The 20,987-nt window shown below is 46.2% G+C and overlaps 1 protein-coding gene across 4 annotated transcripts in view; it reads right to left on the bottom strand.

Moving 5' to 3' along the window:
• Positions 1-20,987, bottom strand: part of ash2l (ash2 like, histone lysine methyltransferase complex subunit) — a 63,317-nt gene that overhangs the window by 9,212 nt on the left and 33,118 nt on the right. The window contains exons 4-14 of one of the 4 annotated variants that reach the window (XM_087984410.1): positions 20,525-20,613; positions 19,626-19,720; positions 17,283-17,378; positions 16,318-16,413; positions 13,435-13,510; positions 11,672-11,689; positions 10,278-10,340; positions 5,455-5,542; positions 3,966-4,183; positions 1,455-1,622; positions 42-235 (exon numbers count right to left, since the gene is read on the bottom strand). In XM_087984410.1, the coding sequence (XP_087840536.1) occupies positions 42-235; positions 1,455-1,622; positions 3,966-4,183; positions 5,455-5,542; positions 10,278-10,340; positions 11,672-11,689; positions 13,435-13,510; positions 16,318-16,413; positions 17,283-17,378; positions 19,626-19,720; positions 20,525-20,613 (1,201 nt within the window). The remainder of the gene's footprint in view (positions 1-41; positions 236-1,454; positions 1,623-3,965; positions 4,184-5,454; positions 5,543-10,277; positions 10,341-11,671; positions 11,690-13,434; positions 13,511-16,317; positions 16,414-17,282; positions 17,379-19,625; positions 19,721-20,524; positions 20,614-20,987) is intronic. The other 3 variants (XM_087984412.1, XM_087984411.1, XM_087984413.1) reach the window with 3 other exon arrangements.

Below are 20,987 nucleotides of genomic sequence, written 5' to 3'. Positions count from 1 at the left end.
TTTTATGAAATGGGTATCTTGCAAAAACCCTTTCCTGTTACCTTATCTTTGTAGGTGTCTGGCAGTGCCCGGGCGGCCTCTGTGTCCTCAGGAAGGTACAGGTAAAACCCGAGGACATCTCCTTGCCCATAGCCTTTGGCGTAGTGCTTGCCTATTGACTGATGGAACTTGGTCCCTTTCTTGCTCCGCCATGAGTAACTGAACTTATCATAGCCCAAGGGTGCCTGGAGATTGCCTGCAGGTAGCCAAGTTTGACAAGGTTACAATTTGATATCTGAACATCAAGCGCCATCTCTTCTGCTCTCAACCGTACCTCCTGACATTGTCTGCCAACACACAGTGAGATGTGCAAGCATGCAGACTCACCATCACATTCAATCTTGCCCAACATTTCAACTGTACAACTTGCACTGGTCCTTTACTCCGGGTGCAATGGACACTGGGACAGTGAGTAAGTTTAAGGGTGGAATAGAGAGATTTGTAATTAGTCATGGGTTGAAGGGTTATGGAAAGCGGAGTTGAGGCCAAGGTGAGATTGGCCATGATCATACTGAATGGTGGAGCAGTCTCCATGGGCTGAACTGCTAAGCCAAGAAGCAAGAAAAAATGCAGGTCTCCTCTATCCACATGCACACGCATACACATACAAGTTTGTGGGGTGAATTTGTACTTGCAGAATTACATTTTACTTGCCTCAAAAAGGGAAAGAATCCATGTAAGATTCTGTAAATCCGTTTTTTAGATTAGAATCAGTCTGACCATTGTGGCACAGACAGTCTCACACAGGAAAGCTAACACCTTCAATACTTTATTTGGGCTGACGTGACACCAATTGTTAAAGTGCACTTGAGAATATAACTTTTAAAAAACGTTTTGTGATTTACATAAGAAAGAACTGAAACCAACATGGTCATTCAAAAAGATGGGACTTAACAAACAATCTGGGTCTTTTTCAAAATATAATTTCAGTTACATCACACTGTAAACTTTTGCTATAAATTCTGTGTCTTACAATCTTATTGTCCACCACCACCTGATGAAGGAGCAGCGCTCCAAACTCTACTGCTTCCAAATAAACCTGTTCGATATAACCTGGTTTTGTGTGATTTTTAACGTTGTACACCCCAGTCCAACACCAGCGTCTCCAAATCATGTCCTCCAGTGTCATCATGGTCAGCACAGACAGAGTGGGCCCAAGGGCCTGTTCCTGTGCTGTATTGCTCTGTGTTCCATGTACATTGATCAACTGTGACCTATACAGGTACTCAGCTTCAAGACAATGATATATTCCACATCTGCGCCCATCAACTTGCTTTCTTTTCACAGATCTTTGTGGCTGTCAAAGAGATACTCAAGCTCAGGAGGTTTACTCTTGAGAGACCAAGCCAAATCCTGAGATGAGTAATTCCCTTCCTGAAAGGCTCTCTGCAGGACAATGCAGGGTGGTATCGTACCTAATGGCTGTGACCAGCCAAGTCTCGCCGCCGTCTCTGCAGGCATCTCGTCCACTGTGATCTCAAAGTACCAGCCCCCTTTCCGGATGCCGTGAGAGGCCCGCACCATGGAGTAACCCTTCTCTCCCGTCACCGTCAGTCGATCGTCCGAGATCTTGAGCTGAGGAGCTGAGAGGATTGCACAGCCAATAAGCAGCAAATTTGAAAAGGCATGAGGTGTATTACAGAGCTGCCTGGTTTAAGTGCTCAACAATCTTAGGACCTCAAATGTAATTCCTAGCTCACTGAAGTAACAACATTCAGTGTCTCTTACTTCCCTAACTACCCAGCATCCTTAAGCTCAGTGACCATCTCACAACATCAATAGCTTGGACCACACAGACTCTATATAAGGTCTGTTTCCCAATCCTGCCCTTAAGCTGCAAAACGCTGGTGAAAAGCCATGTGGATCCCCCTCCCCAATCTGGTAATAACAAGGAACTCCAATAACATGTCAATGCTGAGCCTGCTGTGAGTGTGGGATGGCAATCAATGGGATGGGAAGTGCTTCCAAATTCAGTTTGACCCAGGAGAACGGAAGGCTTCCCCCCAGCATGTGCTTCCTTGGGAGAGTCAATGGCATGTGACAATGCTGTCACTTTAACAAGGTTATTTTCTCATTTTTTTTCAAGACCGGTTGTAAAGGTAGACGTGCCGAAACGTCTGGGCGAGAGCCTCATTTGACAATGGCAAGAGAGAGGCCAGTTCTTCCAGTTCAGGTTTAATTGTAACAGTGAGCTGCTGCTGCTGTGGTGCAGAAAGATTCTCAGCTTCAGCAGATGATTCCTGACTGGCTTTCGCTCTGAAATCTCTCCTGCCTATAAGAACCTGAGTTTGAATTTACCTTGTCGAGAGTGTGGTGCTGGACAAGCACAGCAGGTCAGGCAGCATCCAAGGAGCAGGAGAATTGACATTTCAGACAAAAGCCCTTCCTCAGGAACGAGGTTTCACAGTCAAGGGGGCAGAGAGGTATATGAGAGGGGGGGTGGGGCTGCGGGGAAGTAGCTGAGAGTGCGATAGGTAGACAAAGGTGACAGGTCAGAGAGGAGGGTGGAGCGGATAGATGGGAAGGAAGATGGACAGGTGGGACAAGTCATGAGGGCAGTCTGGTGCCAAGTTGGATGGTTGGATTTGGGATAAGGTGGGTGGAGGGGAAATGAGGAAACTGGTGAAATCCACATTGATGGCATGTGGTTGGAGGGTCCCAAGGCAGAAGATGAGGCGTTCTTCCTCCAGACATTGGGTGGTTAGAGAGTGGCGATGGAGGAGGCCCAGGACCTGCACGTCCTTGGCGGAGTGGGAGAGGGAGTTGAAGTGTTCGGCCACGGGGCAGCAGGATTGATTGGTGCAGGTGTCCCGGAGACCTTCTCTGAAGCATTCTGCAAGTAGGTGCCCTGTCTCCCCAATGTAGAGGAGACTGCATTGGGAGCAACAGATACAGTAGATGACATGTGTGGACAGAGGTGAGGGGGGAAGGAGTGTGTGCAGGTTTTGCAATTCCTGCAGTGGCAGGGGAAGGTGCTGGGAGGGGAGGGTGGGTTGGTAGGGGGCATGGACCTGACTAGAGAGTTGTGGAGAGAATGGTCTTTACGGAAAGCGGGTTGTGGTGGGGAAGAAAATATCTCCCTGGTCGTGGGGTCAGTTTCCTACTTCTCGGATGCTGCTTGACCGGCTGTGCTTTTCCAGCACCACACTCTCAACTCTGACCTCCAGCATCTGCAGTCCTCACTTTCTCCCAGTTTGAAATTACCTTGTGGCAAGGAGTGCGTTTATGCGATGATGCGGGAACAGGAACATATCCTGGGTTAAGTTGCTATACTGAGTGAGTTGGGTTTTCTAATAATTAAGTTATTCTAAATTCTACTTTTGTTCACGTTTCAACCGTAGTATATCAATAAGTTCTATGTTCCTTAAAGCCGAATGGTTGAACCGGCTGCATCACACCTGGAATATCCACGACACATCTGCCTTTTAAGTAAGAAAACGTTAGGGTCTCGACTACCTGAACATACTTTGAAGGAGTCTAGCCTGGTGCAGGCCAGACATTGGGAGTAACTGGAACTCAAGGACTGCAAATCTGCAGCCCAGTAGTTCGATCTCTACAAGTTGTGGCGCAGTGCACTCAGATACCCCATGACATGGCTCCCTCTGTAAAAAGGCTGACCCTGAGGTCAGTGCTACTAATTCACTAAAGGGTGGAGACTTCAGTTAGTGGAACCAGTGTTCTCAATGCCAATGCAGCACAGGAGAACGACTCCAACACGCATTCCCTGCCTGACAAACACTGGAAAAAATGCAGGCACTGTGCCATGAACTATACTGCAGGATCCACTCGTGTTCAACAACACACGATAGCACAAGGGTCAGAGCCACTGTGACCCCCCCGCAGGGAGGTGGGCCCCACTTCCCCATATCGGAACACAAAGCTGAAATTCTAACAGAGCCGCTCCCGCTGCCCCACTCCATACATACCTCGATCATGCAGTGCCAGAAGAACCTTCTCATACAGGCAAGCCCTGTACAGGTCTCCAGGGATAGGTTTACCAGCCCAGCAGTCGAGCTCCAACTTCTCAGGGTCTGGAGCATGTGGATCAGGCTCAGCCAGGATATACCGATAACCATCTTTGTTGAACGGATGCTCCAGTGGATAGCCATGTGGGGGCAGCCGCTGAGCAGCAAACAACGGGTCACTAGGAGGAATTTTAAAAACACACACGCATTTAGGACTCCGTAAGAATCTCATCCATCTGCTCCTCACTGGCTCAAGCCCAGGTAGAAGCAGCCTAGGCTGAAACATCAACTTAATACCACCTGGTTATAAGGTGACTTGGTGGTTAGCACTGTTGCCTCACAGCGTCAGGGACCCGGGTTTGATTCCATCCTCGGGAGACTGTGTGGAGTTTGCATGTTCTCCCAATGTCTGTGTGGGTTTCCTCCCCTCTTTTCTCACAGTCCAAAAATATGCAGGTTAGTGTGGATTGACCATGCTAATTCGCACATAGTGTCCAGGGATGTGCAGGCTAGGTGGGTTGGCCGTAGGAAATGCAGGGTTCCATGGATTGTGGGATGGGGATGCTCTTTGGAGGGTCAGTGAAATGGCCTGCTTACATGCTGAAGGAATTCTATGATCTGTGATTCTCCCCAACCAATCCTTTGGGAAGCAGGGTCATTTTTAGATGGGAATCCAACCAATACTAGCAAGGTTACCATTCACCTGGTTTAATGGCATCAATTCCAGAGGAATGAATGGTGCTACACTCCTGTCTGCTGTTCTTCAGACAGTGGCACATTTCTTCCCTGTCCACCTATCAACCAATTTCAGCATGCCATTCCTTTTAGAGATACATGTTGCAAACTGCCCCTTGATGCACTGAGACCATTTCAGTTTTCTGCACCACCCAGAGCTTCCAGGTGAGCTATCTGAATCACTATAACAGACAGCTGTAAAACAGGGACAGTGGAGACCAGGCTCTGAGCTGTCACTGATGAAGCACTCACCTCCAACACAACACAAGTCCAACCCTCTCCTTGTGGTGGTACCACCACTCTCCTCACCCTCGAACCAAATCGAAAGACAGATGAGCATTTATCTTGTCCCTTTTGAGATGCCTCAAAGACTGACAAGTGCAGTCACTGTCCAAAGAGACTGTAGGGAAGGTGGGACAGTTGGACTTCACTACTTGTGGGTGTCCACTGCAAAGTCAGAATGTTCAGTCACCAGCTGTGTGTCTTGGAAGAAGCTGATGTTTCTCGGAGCAGGAAATACTTTAGCTGTTACAGGACATGTCACTGCAGTTAAAAACCAGTGTGTCCATTCCAACATTGAACTGAACCTGCCATAAGACAGCTGCAGAAAATAAGCCGACAAACTGCTGAGTGAGAAAACAGACTCTTTTCTCAATGCCCGCACTGTCCTGCTCTCCCATGGACAGGTCCACCACCAATTCCCAAACAGTCTCACCTTCGGGTTCGCTTGGCAGTCCCTCCTGAGGTTCCATCCTGTTTACGCTTTGCTCCTCTTCCTTTCCCGCTTCCTCCGACAGTGCCACCTTGGAAGAGAAAACACTGAAGATTGTGATCTGGGACTGAACAGTCTGCTCCCAAACACTCACAGCTGAGCAACCACTCAGGGGGAAAAGCACAAGATGCAACAGCCTGATGTGCACTGGGAACAGACTAGCCTGCAAGCTTTTCTCTCCTTGACATGCCTGGGACAGAAGGAACAAGGACTTGGGACAGGACAAAAATAGGAATTATTGCTGACAACACCAACACCAATTTCAGCATAGCAGCGCAAAGTTATTTACTAGGCTTTCCTTCAAGTCCACTATTGCCAGAATCTCTCAAGGAACAAGTCAATACATTTCAAATGTTTCCTTGAAGACACCTTCTGTCAGTATTACCTGGTTTTCAAGGTGAAATCACAACAAAATGAACTAACCTCTGTCTGACTGTTTTGAGCAGCTGCTGAACCAGGCAACTCACTAACTCATTACCAAGCTACACATATATTGAGACATAATGAATAGTGTGGAAACGGAACCAAACACTTTTAAGAGTCTGCCAAACGTTAGCTCAACTCCCTCCCATGACTTGCTTCCATTTCTGCAAACTCAAACTCTACCCTTCAAACATGTTCTCACTCTTTCAAGTGAATTCTACACTCCTTGTTGCCTATCGATCTTCATTATTTCTCAAAGTGGAACCTTGCATCTTAAAATTCAAGCTGAATGGTGCATTTTCCACTGAGTCATGGCAGCCCATTGGGAAACATAGGAGAAAAGAGCAGTGAAAAATTCAGACAGCAGCAAAGTTCAGCTGTCAGACTGGGTCGGGGAGTCTGTACTTGCCTTAACTCTGCAGGGCCATTCCAACACCAAACCACAGCAATTAGAAACATGACTCCACATCTCAACTTCCTCTGATGAATTAACACATTCAGTAATCTGTTCCAGATAAATGCTAGGACGGGGAAGAGAGAAGCACATTTCAGACCACATCTGGTCACGTCTGTTCAATTAAAATGTAATTTCAGGACTTGACCCTTCATTGTACACACGGGTTGTACTGAGAGTGCAGTCAATTTGACATGGTGTTTGTTACTGAACCCATTGCAATCACAGTTGCAACAACCCAAGTCGTAGATTTGAGTCTGGCCTCCAGGTCCAATTGTACCATTACAACACTAATTCTTGTATCTGCTTAACTCTGCAGCTTATTTTTCACAGGATTGCTCATGTTTTGCTTCAATCCATGCAGCTGATGCCTTGCAGACCAAAGACATACTCAAGAGTAGTTTAGTGCTGCCACCCAACAGATCTTCAGTATTAATTTTCATATGGTACCCACTTGACACTGTGCAAGTCAAGTCCAGATTTCCAAATCCCTGACAAGGCACACTATCTCACTGGGAGGAAGGGAGAGACAACCGCTGCCTTTTCTGGAAGCCATTCACAAGCCCATGATGTGGCTGTGCTGGATGCATTGAGCTATGGGCTGCTTGAACACTGTAATGGGCACCTGTGCTAAGTTCTGCCAGTAACCGCTCTCAAAGCAAGAAGGACGCAAATCAGGATGAAACGAGACGTATTTTTTTAATTGGAGGAGCGCAGGATTTTTGGAAACGTCAGCAGGAACATTGCGTGGCAAGATTGATAGTTTCTGCAGCTATTCTCAAAGGGGAAAGCACAAAGGCACAAAAGGTTGCACAGAAAACAGAAACTTCCAACACTTAGAAGATGGATGCAGAACACTGACGACACTGGCAGACCCTGAACTCTTCTGCAATCAGTCAAATGCCATCATGTGCAGATGGTGACACTGATTCAAAGACGTACAGCTGCAATGGTAACACTCCGATCTCTTTCTACATCCTAGTTCTGAAGTTTTATTCCAACACCCTTCCACAATAAGTTCATTCCACTTCACGCAAGACCAACTGCTCCTGTGTCTTCTTGTTCAGGACCCACTCCCAGTGTGGAGGATATGCACTCTGTCCCGCATTACCGATGCAGACGGAGATCTCCCCTCACTGCATTAAATGCATCAAAACTGCATCTTCTGAGACACAGGGGAGAACCAGTGCCAAACTGTCAAGGCTCCCCAACCTAGAATTGAAGAGTCATCAAGTTCTTATACTGTGGAAAGAGACCCTTTTGCTGTGGTTAGTGAATGTTAGAGGCTGAGGGGCGACCTGATAGGGGTTTATAAAATTAGGAGTGGCACAGAGAGAGTGGATAGTCAGAGACTTTTTCCCCCAGGGTAAAAAATGTCAATTACGGGGGGGACATAGGTTTAAGGGAGTATGACAGCTACTTTTCTTTAACACAGAGGGTGTTAAGTTGCTGGAATGTGCTGCCAGAGAAAGTGGTGGAGGCAGATAGCACAGCAATGTATAAGAAGCATCTTGACAGACACATGAATAGACCTTAGTACTCCTTAATCAGGACACCCGGCCCACAGCCAGCTCTGATCCAAGGAAAACAACACCAATCTTTCGGATCTCTGTTCAGAGCTCATCGCTCCAGCCCAGGTAACATCCTGTTTCATCTCACGTACCCCTTCTCTGGGGCAGTCCATTCGTGTGGCACCTCGAACTGGACACAGCACTGCAGTCATGAAAAACAATATTTTTTCAATCAACCTGCTCAGATGTCATGACAGACCTCTTGAGGAGACAGGACTTGAACACCACCAAGGTCCTCCTTGCTTCTGTACACAATATCTTGACTAATGTCAGCCAATATCCCATCTGCCTTCTGAACCATCTGAGCCACCGGTCCTGCTGCCTGGAAGGATCTGTGAACATTAACGCCGAGGTCCCTCTGATCCTCGGCACAATCCTTCCAAGAGAACACATGAGCTCACACTTTTCAGGATGACATTTCATTTGCCACTGTTGAGCCCCATCTACATCATCCTGCAGTCTAGTCTTTCCCCTCACTATTTCCCCCACCTTCCATTTTCCCTTTTCTTGCAATGGTACAGATCATAGCGCATACATTCACGTCTCTGTCGTCAGTGTACACTACAAACAGCAAGAGACCCAGCGCCAAATCCTGTGGAATGCCACTGGACCCAGGCTTTCAATCTCCAAAACACCTTTCAACCATCACCCTCTGCTTCCCATCACAGAGCCTCTTTTGGATCCCATTTTCCAAACTGCCCCGGATCCCAGTTTTTAAGCAGCCTGCCATGTGAGACTTTGGAAAGAGCCTGAGGTCTATATAGGCATCGACTGCACGACCCTCAGCTACACACCCAGTAACTTCCTCAAAAAGTACAGTCTGTGAGACCTGAGCTCCCCCTGACCAAGCCATGCTGACTCCCCTTCATGAATCAGTGCCTCTCCAACGAGAAATTAATTCTGCCCCTCAACAGTTTCCAACCATCGCGCCACCACAGACATTCGCCGCACTGGCCTGCAGCTTTCTGGTTTATCCCTGCCATCCTTCTTTTATAATGGTGGAGAATGCAAGTGTTGAGGGTGACAGACTATGGGTCTTGAGTTGAAGAAGCTACATGACTAAGGGAAAGGGTATGGGTGTACAGTAAATATGAACAGCAGAGAGCAAATGGAGAGTGAGCGAATTTGGGAAAACAGGAGAGCAGTGAACCTTGGTGTGTAGACATGGAGTAGCAGCACAATATTACTCCTTCAAACTGTGCACAGCTCCTAAGATTATACACCACCTAGAATCAAACAGACTACAATCAACAATCGCTCTTTGCTCCAAATGCCTCCATACCACTTGCCATTGCCAATATAAAACACATTTTGGTTTTCTCCAGCAGATATCCAGTTCTACATAAGAATAGCATAACATGACTGAGAATAAATCAACTTAATGAAATAATTTAAGTCGTAACAGATTTATTCCACTTGATCAATTTAGCCCCCCATAATTTACTGCTTAAAAAGCAAATAAGCACGTTGAGAATATATTTCCAATCTAGCCTCAACACTTCCTGCAAACCCCAGTGACTTACATCAGCATTACGCCTGACCCTATTCAAGAAACACAAAGCAAGATTTTAACTTTCTGCTAGCTTTTCCACAAGCTATCAGGCAGACTTAACTCAGTCTCATCCTCAGTATGGAGCAGAGTTTTACAATGTCGATGCAAAAGATGACAGACAGCAGGACAAATGTTCCACACAGAAGTACTGACAAAAGCATGCATGCATTCCCCAAAGGTCATCTTACTATAATGTAGACGGAACATAATACCGCTGCAGCAACAAAGTCAAGGGCAAAACTACAGACGCATCTTATTGGACCTGCTAAACTGCACATGGGAGGGTCAATCCTGAACAGAGTGAAAGAGAGTGCTTTCAAGGTGAGAGAAGTTCCACGATATTGTGCTCAACTTTTGAGTTCAGTAAAGCTGACTGGTTAAGGATCAGAATCCAAGTGAATTAAGCTTGGGTTTGGTGCAGAGTTGAAGCCATCTACATGACTCCCTCACCTGCAATGGATTCTCTCCTCTCAGGTGTCTCACATTACCACTCCCCAGCCTAAATCATCAAGAATTGCAGATGGCAGACAAACCCATTTCAATTTGGAAGTAGTCGAGGCCAACTTTGCTTCAGCCAATCAACTCAAAGGCTGGAGTCCATTTTCATTCAAGATGCTTTACAGGGGAGGACAGTATCCTGAGCAGCCTTCAGCCACATTTGGGAATGAGGGCAAGACCAGAACACGATGCTTACCCCATCTCTCCCCCCCACCGACCCCCCCATTCCCAGCCACCCAGACAGTTCCAGTGGATATTGTTAACTCACCTTGTGTAGCATCACGGGCCCGACCCCCAGTCCCGTCATTGCATGTCGCACCACTGAGACGCCCTGCAAACACAAATGGTGAAGCCACGATTCTCGCTTGTGCTGAGCCTGTTTGCGTTCAGTTAGCAGCAGCAGCACCCAGCCAGTGCCCTCAAGTACCCAGGAACTTGCTGGCTTCACATGGGACTGCTCAGATGGAGACCAGTGTTCCAGGACAGGTTCCTCTTTTTGAGAGCTCCAGTGAGCGCTCCCAATGGCAAGGTGGGAGATTCGATACCCACTCTGCGGTGACTGCTCTGTGCCACCAGGGAGTAACGGGGTTCCCAGTTGCTGGCTACCCTGCAGACAAAAAGCCCCATACCTCACTTCAAAGTCTGGATGACCAACTCTGGCAGCTTTGACCAGAGGGTGTAAGTGAGGAGTTGGAACCCTGATCTTATCCGACATTTAGACTGGAATTGGGAAAGGAAAATGAAACGCAGTTGCGACTGATTCTCCCCCGCTTCCTGAAGAGTCGTGATTCCCAATCATAGCAGTTGCTCTGTCCCTCATCATCAGCCGAACCTGGGCCACGGAACATCCCAGACTGCCAACTTAACCACGAGGTGAGCAGAGAGGAGAAAAAAAGCAAGAGTTTCTTGGGGAAGGGCAAAAGCAGAGATAATGATCGAGAAAGTAACTAGAATGCACTTAACTGAGGTAGGGAGGAAGGGTGTTGCACACAGAAGTGGACAGTTTGAAATTCAGTGCATTTAAAGGTGACATCAGTGCCTGATTGGGCCCAGTTTGGGTTCCCTCTGCTGGGAGATGCTACACATTGCAGCTGTACTGTGACCAACATCACAATCCAACCTGCCCTCTCTTTAACAACAACTGGGTGCAACTGGATGTTCCTTGAATACACAGGTTTCAGAATGCTCACTACCTCAAGCTCAAGGCAGCAAAGGTAAGAAGATGTCCATCACCGCCATCACCCACTCAAACTTCCAATCAAACTGGGTCATCTGATTTGAACTGTGCAATTCTCAACTCTGCACTGCAACAGGAACTGCACCATCATCGTCAGGCCCAGTTACAATCTCTGGTCATCAAACAATGTCCTGATTCAAAATTAAAATTCAAGCAGATGAATACAGCTTGCTATATATCAGGGGCAAGCAGTTCATGCGGCTTTCAAGCACAGGTTCGTGTCTGAACTTGTCTTCATGCAAAAAATAAACAGCATTTTCCTTCCCTTGTACAAATGTCACACCTTTTTGCCCAGTTCAGATCAGAGGAAACAAACAGCTCAGGTAATTTTAAACAAAAGACACTGCAAATCGCTAAACAACAAGCATTTTAAGGCAGGTACAAAATACTTAAGGTTCAGAACTTCTTAAGACACAAACTTTCACCTGCAAATGTTGGTCCACCTGGAAGAGAGGTCAAAGCATGCATTTGTATAGCCCGAGGATAACACAAGCATCAACTATGAACTCTTACACGTTAACTCTTTCTGAACCGAGGCATTGCTCATATTCTCAACATTGGACAATTGCTCCTTCAGCAATGGCCAGCAGAGGCCATGTTTCAGCTCCGCTCACAAGTGTAGCCAAAGACCCATGGGCCTTCTGTTTGCTGATTTGCAACATAGAAGAGGGAAGACAGTCAGCAGGTTGCCACCTCAGGCCTTCCAAAGCCTTGCAGTCAGTTACACCTAACACCAGGCTGTGGGAGAGTTTGTGGGTGCTCGGTGAGGTGGGCCACAGGTGATCTTACACCACTTGACTGTTCCAGCAGTGGGCATGGCTGGTTCCATTGCAAAATCTCTGAGGCATGGAAAATACAAAGACGTCTTCATTTAAGCCATATTCTGATGAATACAAAACAGCAACATTTTCTCAAAGGCCATATTATGATTTATTCTGCACTGAACAGAAAGCATTTCAAAGACTCAATGCCACACACAAACTAGACTTTTCTGAGCCTGTGAAATTTTAACTGGAACTCTTCACACTAACAGGGATCTGCGACTCCCAAACCCCTTTCTTCTCTTCTGCAGATTAACTGACAGAGATTACTTGCCATAGTTAGACAACAATTACATTACTGTTGCAACGAGCAGCCAGGATAGCAGGACAAATAGAATGGGACTTAATCTTTCATCCATTTAACAATGTTTCCAACTCATCATGTGATGATTTTGAAACTGGAAATGATCTATGAGGATTGTATGAAGATTAAAACGTGTGAGAGAAGGAATGGTTCAGCTCCTCTGGATTCCACTTCCCAGGGCTGAGCTGGACAGTAGAATACCTGAGCTAATACTAGAAATGAAAGTGAAGGTGGTGCACTGGCTGAAATGCTGCCCAGATCTGGCGTAAACACCCGACTCACCAGAAAATATAATTTGTCAAGCGAATGCTTGGAAAACAACTGGTTGTTCTGGGTAAAAATATTAGCGAGGAGCTGGGCCAAGTGTGCAATCGCTGTCTCCAGTCACTCCTCAACCTGAGACATCTTGTTCCAAGTCATGTGCATCTGTCAGGCTTCCTGACATCCCAGAGGGAATAACTGCTGTTAGGACACCCACCATCCCACAGATACAATACAAAGGTGACTGTCCCAGGTACCTCATCACAGGCTTTGCTCATGCACAAACGGAGGTGTCACTAGGACATGAAACACATCAGCGACCATTATCGCTACTTCCTTCCAATTCTATTAACTTTTGAATGTTTGTCCCCTGTGCTCAACTGGTGAGCAGATCCCTGGCTGGGATGGAAGCAGCTTCATCTTGTCAATAAGCAACAGCAAACCTTCCCAGGCTGGAGGGGTTTCTGTGCTTAGGTGCCTTCTGTAGCTGGATTTCAAGGTATTATCTGAAAAAATGTCTTTCCGGACAACTAAGCATTCAGACTGCCACTAAGTGCACAGGCACCGCACATAATTCACCCTCTCATGGGTTTTACATGCTCCTCTGCCTGATGACCTACATTTTATTTAGAAACGTCTTTAAAAATTCACAGGCATGAAATGAGAGATTTGTCAAGGATTTGCTTGACAAACTGATGGACAAATCAAAGTTAACAGGGACAGGGTCGGAAGATACATTCACACCAATGATTCACAACAGGCTCAAATTGAGAGCACAGCAGGTCTGATGACAAAAACATACCATTAAGATTGCTTCCTGGGGTCAAGGATCCACCTTGCTTCTGTGTGTCGTACGCTGGACCGATATTAGAAAGATCCTAGGAGAGAGAGTTTCAAGCAGCAAGCCAGTTTCAGGTTAGCAAAACACAACATTCAGAGTTCAAGCATGTGACTGTGCGGCTCGAGGAATGAAAGATCTAAAGGCCTTCTCTTGAACTGGGAGGTTCCATGGTAGATCTCAACATTCTATGTGAAAACTAAAGTGCATCATTATTTCACTTCAGCTGTTTTTATTCCTGAGGTGGAAGCTTCTGATAGCTGCAGAGAATTATTTTTTGGGAGTCATTTTTAAGTGTGGAGGTCATGAGGGCTGATGCCATGGAGGGATTTGACAAACATGGATGAGAACTCTCTCTTTGAGATCTGTGTCAAACTCATTTGGTGTCACTTTTAGCGGGAGTGGGTAAAAGATAACATTCAGAAAAGAAAGTTTCTCGTCAATGTACATGTCAGCAGGTTTCAAGATGTTTTCTGATGCCAAGTGTTAGTACTCATGTTAGTACTGTCGCAGTCCCTTCATGTGTTTTGTGGGAAATAAAAGGCATTATTTTAAACCTGAATCCTTGTGATTTTATTCTTCCTGTGGGATTTTCTCTAAAGTTTCTCTTTAAATGTCAGCGGTCACTACAGAGCTTGTAATGATGGGGAGGAAGTGTCAGTCAGCAACCACAGGGATGACAGGTGAGCAGGACTTGTTCAGCTGTGGGTTTGGATCATGTCAGTTCTGTAGAATATGGGAGAGGCCAGTCAAACATTCACTGGAATGATCAATACTGAAGGTACACGAGCATTGATAAGAGTTTCGGCAACACTTTAACCGAAGCAATGCAGAGTCAGGCAAAATCAACAAGAGTCCATGAGATGGATGCTAAGGTTTTTTTTTGATTAATTCATGGGACGAGGGCATCGCTGACTGGGCCCAGCATATATTGCCCATCCCTAGATGCCCCTTGACATGGTGGTAGTTAGCTGCTTTCTTGTACCACAGTTGGTAATCCCACAATGCCCTTAGGGAGGGAATTCCAAGATTTTGACCCAGCACCAGTGAAGGAACGGCGATACATTTCCAAGTCAGGAAGGTGAGTGGCTTGGAGGGGAATTTTCCAATATATATGCTGCCATGATCTGCTAGACAGTAGAGATTTTGGGTTGAGAGGCTGCTGTCTCAGGAGCCGTGGTGTATTTCTGCAGTGCATCTTGTACATGGTACACACTGTTGCTACAGAAAGTTAGTGGTGGAGGAAGTGGCTGCCTGTGGATGTGGTGCTCATCAAGTGGGCTGCTTTGCTCTGGAAGGTGTTGCTGCAGCTGCACCATCCAGGCAAGTGGGGATTATTCCATGACATTATTGAAGATGGTTATTAAAATGGTGCGGGTCTGCTTGAAACACTGACCAAGGACAATTGGTCATGAGGGAATAAAATTCAGAATACTCTTCTGTAAGGCAATAGCTCTCAAACTAAATATTTGTACAATTTCTATTGTTCATGGTCTTCTTCCTCCATTGAACATTTATGGCTAATACATCAATGTTTCGTGACCAAAGAGTAAAGTCGCAGCACAGATTACACAACTGAAGGATACATCAATATGGGAGATAGTTAAATATCAATTCACTCATAAAAAAAAAACCACAAAGCACTCACACCTGTAAAAGACAAAACATAAAAAAAGCCATTTGTCGGAGTGTTTGAACTTTCATAGTCTATCTAACTGTTTTTTAAAACTGATATTTGAAGCAATCAGTTTAAGGTTATTCCTACTGACTTGATACCCAATGATTACAGTTTAATTCCCAACAGTTGCCTGCCCTGGTGCCCAGCTCTGAACGCCACCTCCTACTTCGGGTGTTCTGTGAACTGCTGAAGAGTAGCATCCTATGGAACCCTCTCAGCCAGCAGCATTGCTTTACTAAGATCCTTATTGAATTTCTATATTAACCTCACTTTCCCAGTTCCTCACCATAGCTCTCAGCACCCCCCATCGAAGTACCAAATGACTGTTGATCTCACTCTTACACTCAACATCTGAGCAGCTCCTGCTGTCCGGGTTAGACAATTCCAAAGCCACGCAACTGACTGCACATTTCAGTATGATAGGGCTGACTGCCTAACCGTGAGATGACAGCGTACTGTTCTAGGTTTCTCCTTCGTGAGTTCGACAGCCTTTGAAAATCCACCACATCTCACCCTCCAGTAACTGCGTGCGTTTCAATGTGATGACCCACCATTCTTTGCAAGTTTGGACAAAGGGGATTCGCTCCATGAATCACTCTTGCTGAACAACCTGCCAACCTCATTCCTGCCTCAAGAATATCCTTTCTCATGCTGGATGCCATCAGTCTTACAAGTAAGGGGGGGGGTAGAACTCCATGTTGTTGCAGTCTAAATGTCAGGCTAACATGGCATCACTGCTCTGAATACTGACACTGCTTTAAGAGTGTGCTCCACTCATCGAATCCCTACAGTGTGGAACGAGGCCTTTAGCCCATCAAGTCCACACCAACCCTCCATACAGCATCCCCTCGAGACACATCCCAACTCTGCCCTCTCTGTGTAATCCTGCATTTCCAATGGGAAATCCAGCCAAACCACACATCCCTGAATACTACAGGGGAATGTCCCAGCCCACCTAACCTGCACATCTTTGGACTATAGGGAGAAACCTGAGCACCCGGAGGAAACCCATGAAGACATGGGAAGAATGTGCAAACTGCACACAAGCAGTCGCCTGAGGCTGGAATCGAACCTGGGTCCTGGGTGATGTTTAGTAGCCTTGTTAACCACTGAGCCAATGTGCTACACAGTATCTCTCTTGTTCTCTTAGACATAAGCTAGCCTCTTACCTGGTCGAGCAAGCCAAACTTGGGGTAGTCTTCCTGAGGATCCTTGCTGCCTGGATCGGGATTCTCCTTGACCAGAAACACATCCCGCTCTTTGGTCTGAAATTTCAGAGGAATACAAAGGTTGGGTACATTAACAACATTTAAAAGGCATTTGGACAAATACATGGACAGGAGAGGATTAGAAGGATATGGGCCAAGTGCAGGGAAATGGTGTGAGCGTTGATGGACATTTTGGTCAGCATGGACCATTTCAGGCCAAAGGATATGTCTCTGTGCTGTAGGACTACAGGGTGGAGAAAGAGGGTGGACAATGCACAAGGTCACACCATTAGACAGCCCCTTCATTTCCATTTGCAAGTCTGTGCCACAAGTACAAAAGAGGAATGTGCTATTCCAAGGCACAATTTAAAGGCTTCCTATTGTTCCAGATAATACACCACTAAACAAGAACTGCTTCAACTCCTCCCCTCTTGTTCAAAATCAAGTCATTGTACCTCTGATCTAGAGGGCAAAAAGGGCCATGGGTTTGATGTCTCCCACCCGCCTCCGAACAGCACAGCACTCCCTCAGTACAACACTGGAGTATCAGTCTGGAATTCGGAGGGCTTGCTTCTGGAGTAGGATCCAACTGGTTTGGAATGCTTTGTTGTCACACACCCCATGGGCCACACTATGAGCACAGCCAGATGTCCTTTCTGCAGTGCAGTGCTGTGCCCCCAAGAGTAAAACTGCCCGACTGAGCTTCACTGCAGCTCAAATGGAAATAACACAAGTACTTCTCAACAGTCAGCACAACTGAGATCCCAGTAACCACACAGTATTGCTCCACGATCAGATACACACCTTAACCTTCACTGTTGAAATACGACAATAATGTTTCAGTACCAGGTCACAACACTCATCGTATTTTACAAAACTAAACTCCAGCCACAAATAAGATTGCATTCAGTGGAGAATGCACTCACCATGGTCTTCACAATGTTGTTTGGCCAAGTGATCTTGCTAGGTCGCTGTCGAGTCGTTAAACATTCCCAATATTTGTCAATGAAAGGTATAATATCCTGCAGAAAATAACAGGGCCAGATGCAAGAACAGGGGTTTTAAGTGAAGCCTCATATCATTCATCGTGACACACAAGAAATAAATAATGAACACTACAGAGGATTTATAATCTTATCACATGCCCATGTTGCCAGAAAAGCTAACTGTAACTTGCTGGGTCTTGACAGCAGAGAGTGTTTCAGGAGTAGGTTGGGCACCTTGCCTATCCCCCTGCCACCATTACTCTTTCCAAAGGTAGCTGCTTACATTGCGTAGCTATTTTCAAAAGGCAAAATTATTCAAAGTGGTGTCCCAGAACCCTGGGATAGGGAGGCAGGAGGTGTGCAAGGAGAGGAAGGATTGGGCTGTCTGGAGGAAGGCAGGGGGAAAGTAGCAATGAGAGGAAGGAGGTAACTTGTGGGGTCATCCCTTGCTCTCCTGTGTCCTTCTGCTCCCAGTTCAATCAGAATTGTAGACCCAGCAATGCAAATTGCAAGTTTAAATCTCACAAATTGCAGCCCCTTGCTTCTACTTCCTGTCGGCTTGTACCCCATTGACATGTGTGTGTTGTGGTCATTTTTAGCTCATGGATATCCCCAACTTTAATCACTGGATTATTTACAATTTCCATGTTTAAGTGTCTCCGCCTCTCTCCCTGCCTTGAAGAGTGCTCTCGATGACCTAGCGTTTAGGTTCCTCAGGGTGACCTCAGTTTTAAATGTGCAGTGTGAATGCATGTAATCATTACTGATAGTGCCAGCATTTGGAGGACCACAATACTGTTGAAGTTGGGAGGGAGGGACACTTGAGTGCAAGCAATGTCAGCAATAGGAGCTTAACAGAAGTACAGACGGTTCTGCCACAATGCATCTTTCATCGACGTGAATTGGCTATAACACTATTGAAGACTTTCGACCATTATATGTAGAACGTGAACTTTCCTTCCACATATTGGGTATCACATGATTGTGGTGTCATTGGTTGGAATGGTGCTGCTATTACACCATTCTCTTATAATGTGGGATCGCACAGGAACGCAATGGTCGCATGGTCTCCCTCGTCATTTCTTCATTTTGGGAACCCAGCCCCAGCTCACCGTAAGTGTCTTCCTTATCCTCAGAGGCACAGTCTGAGGAACTGCAGGCCCTTCTGCAGCAATTTCAGTTGTGCTGGTTAGTCATCGACTCATTTGTAGGGAATCAGACCCCTCGATCCAAACTAAACTGGTTCCACTTGCCTGGGTTTGGCCCAAATCCCTCCAAACCTTTCGTATTTCTGTCCCTATCCAAACCGGTTTTAAATCGTGTTCCGTATCAGCCAGCTCTGGTAATTTCAATGTAAACACTGGCGTCCAGATAACAAAATGACCAAGGACACAATTTACAAGTGTACTTAGCTGGCCAGCCTCTGTTGCCAGTACTTGGCCGTTCCCTGCTGTTGTGAATCCATCCGGACCTGAATCCAACCCTTGCTCAGAGCTGAGACAGATGACTGCAGCAATCACACAGTCTGTGCTCCATTGCTGATTTTGGAGACATGTCCCACTCTGGGTCCAAAGACCATTCTGGGACAAGCTCCCCCACCCCAGCCCCAAACCCCACAGCCTCAGGCCAGGAGACACAAATGCACAAGTGATACAGCGGCTCTGATGTGATGCATTTTGCTTTTTAAAAGATATTCATGCATGGCCATCACTGGCTGGGCCAGCATTTATCACCCACCCTCAAGTGCACTTGAGGAGATTGTGCTGAGCTGCTTCCTTTGAACCACTGCAGTTATTAGGGTGTACAAAGACCTAGATTACTGCTGGAAAGGGACTTTGACCCAGGAACACTGAAGACACAGTGATATTTTTCTCATTCAGGATGAGGAGTGGCTTGAAGGGGAACTTGCAGGTGCCCATATATCTGCTGCCATTGCCCCCTCTAGAATGGAGAGCTCATAGGTTTGGAAGGTGCTTTTGAATGAGTTTTGGTGAGTTGTTCCAGCACAGCTTGGAGACGGGGCACATTATTGACTGATACGCCAATCATGTAGGCTACTTGACTGGATTCTAGATCATTACATCAAAGTCAGGCAGATTTAAACAATTCAAAAACTCAAGGGCAAGCAGCCATGTTCATTTTTGTTCTGTCCAATGACACAGCATCAACAGCAGATGTCAGACAAGCAGGGCAATGCTTCCTGCCTGGAGAGAGTACAGGAGAAGGCTACCTAGCTCCTCGAACCCAGATAAACTTTCAGATCTCTGGTCAGCTGAATCCTACCTTATCCTTCGAGAACATGGTTTTGGGATGTTCATCCTGAGTCCGAGAACGCCAGGTTAGATTCGCAAGGCCGGTCAGACACATTTCCTTTAAATCTGCAGGCAAAGATAAGACGTGCATGTATACTGTATCTTCTCTAACAGTGAATTTGCTCTGAACCGTATTCCCAGTTGCAGCAAACAATTCCCAAACAGCAGCGCTCCCAGAAACAGCAATGGAAAGGGATCAGCAAACCAGTTTCAACCATGCTGACTGAAGGATAAATATTGGTCAGCACACCCAGGGGAGTCCCTTCAGTAGAAGTACTGAAAAGTCACATCAGGGTGAAACCTTCACTCTCCACAGATGCTGCTGACCTGCTGAATTCCTCCAGTACTTTCCCCTTTAATTTCCAAGGCTGGAGGACTGACACCAGGATCGGTCTCAATTCAACTCTCCAAACTCTGGAGTGAAGAGAAAATGTATCAGCTTCTGAAACTGAAAGGTTTGTACTGCTCACTGCTGATGATAAGATCGAACCGAGGTGCTGACGAGGACTTGATCGAGCCGGAAAAGATGAACTGCTTAACTTGAAATTCAAGTTGGTCTGTTGGCAGGAATGCCCAAGACCAAATCAAAGCAGCAAACAGCTGATGGTCACACACTGGTGCATGAAGTGGACAGACAAACACGAGGAGCACATAATCAGTGGGGTTGGGAGTTTGAAACTTATATTAAAAATCAAGCTCTTGTACTTGCGCAATTGTTTGAGATGTGAGTCCACAAAACACACCCAGCAAACAAAATCAATCATCGCCAGCTGCCTTTACAATACAGAGTCACCACATCTCATTGTAACATTTTCACAAAATGTACTCAGACCACCAACACAGGACCCTTGGCACGATGAGCAAACTTACTGGCTTGTTTTCGGAGGAAGTACGTGTTCCCGCTGTGGTGACAAATGTTGCAGTGGAAGATGTAGTTGGTCATGAATGGAAGGCATGAGCTGTGAACAACAAAGGGTAGCAATCAGAACAATAAACCATCCACCAACATACACCACCTAAACATTTACAACAATAAACCATCCACTAACACACACCACCTAAACATTCACAACAATAAACCATCCACCAACACACACCACCTAAACATTCACAACAATAAACCATCCACCAACATACACCACCTAAACATTCACAACAATAAACCATCCACCGACACACACCACCTAAACATTCACAATAATAAACCATCCACCAACACACACCACCTAAACATTCACAATAATAAACCATCCACTAACACACACCACCTAAACATTCACAACAATAAACCATCCACTAACACACACCACCTAAACATTCACAATAATAAACC

Source organism: Chiloscyllium plagiosum, unplaced genomic scaffold (genome assembly GCF_037043375.1).
Source record: "Chiloscyllium plagiosum isolate Xiang-an unplaced genomic scaffold, Cpla_swu_hap1 HiC_scaffold_48, whole genome shotgun sequence".
Lineage (NCBI taxonomy): Eukaryota > Metazoa > Chordata > Chondrichthyes > Orectolobiformes > Hemiscylliidae > Chiloscyllium > Chiloscyllium plagiosum.
This window is presented reverse-complemented; position numbering and strand designations above follow the sequence as displayed.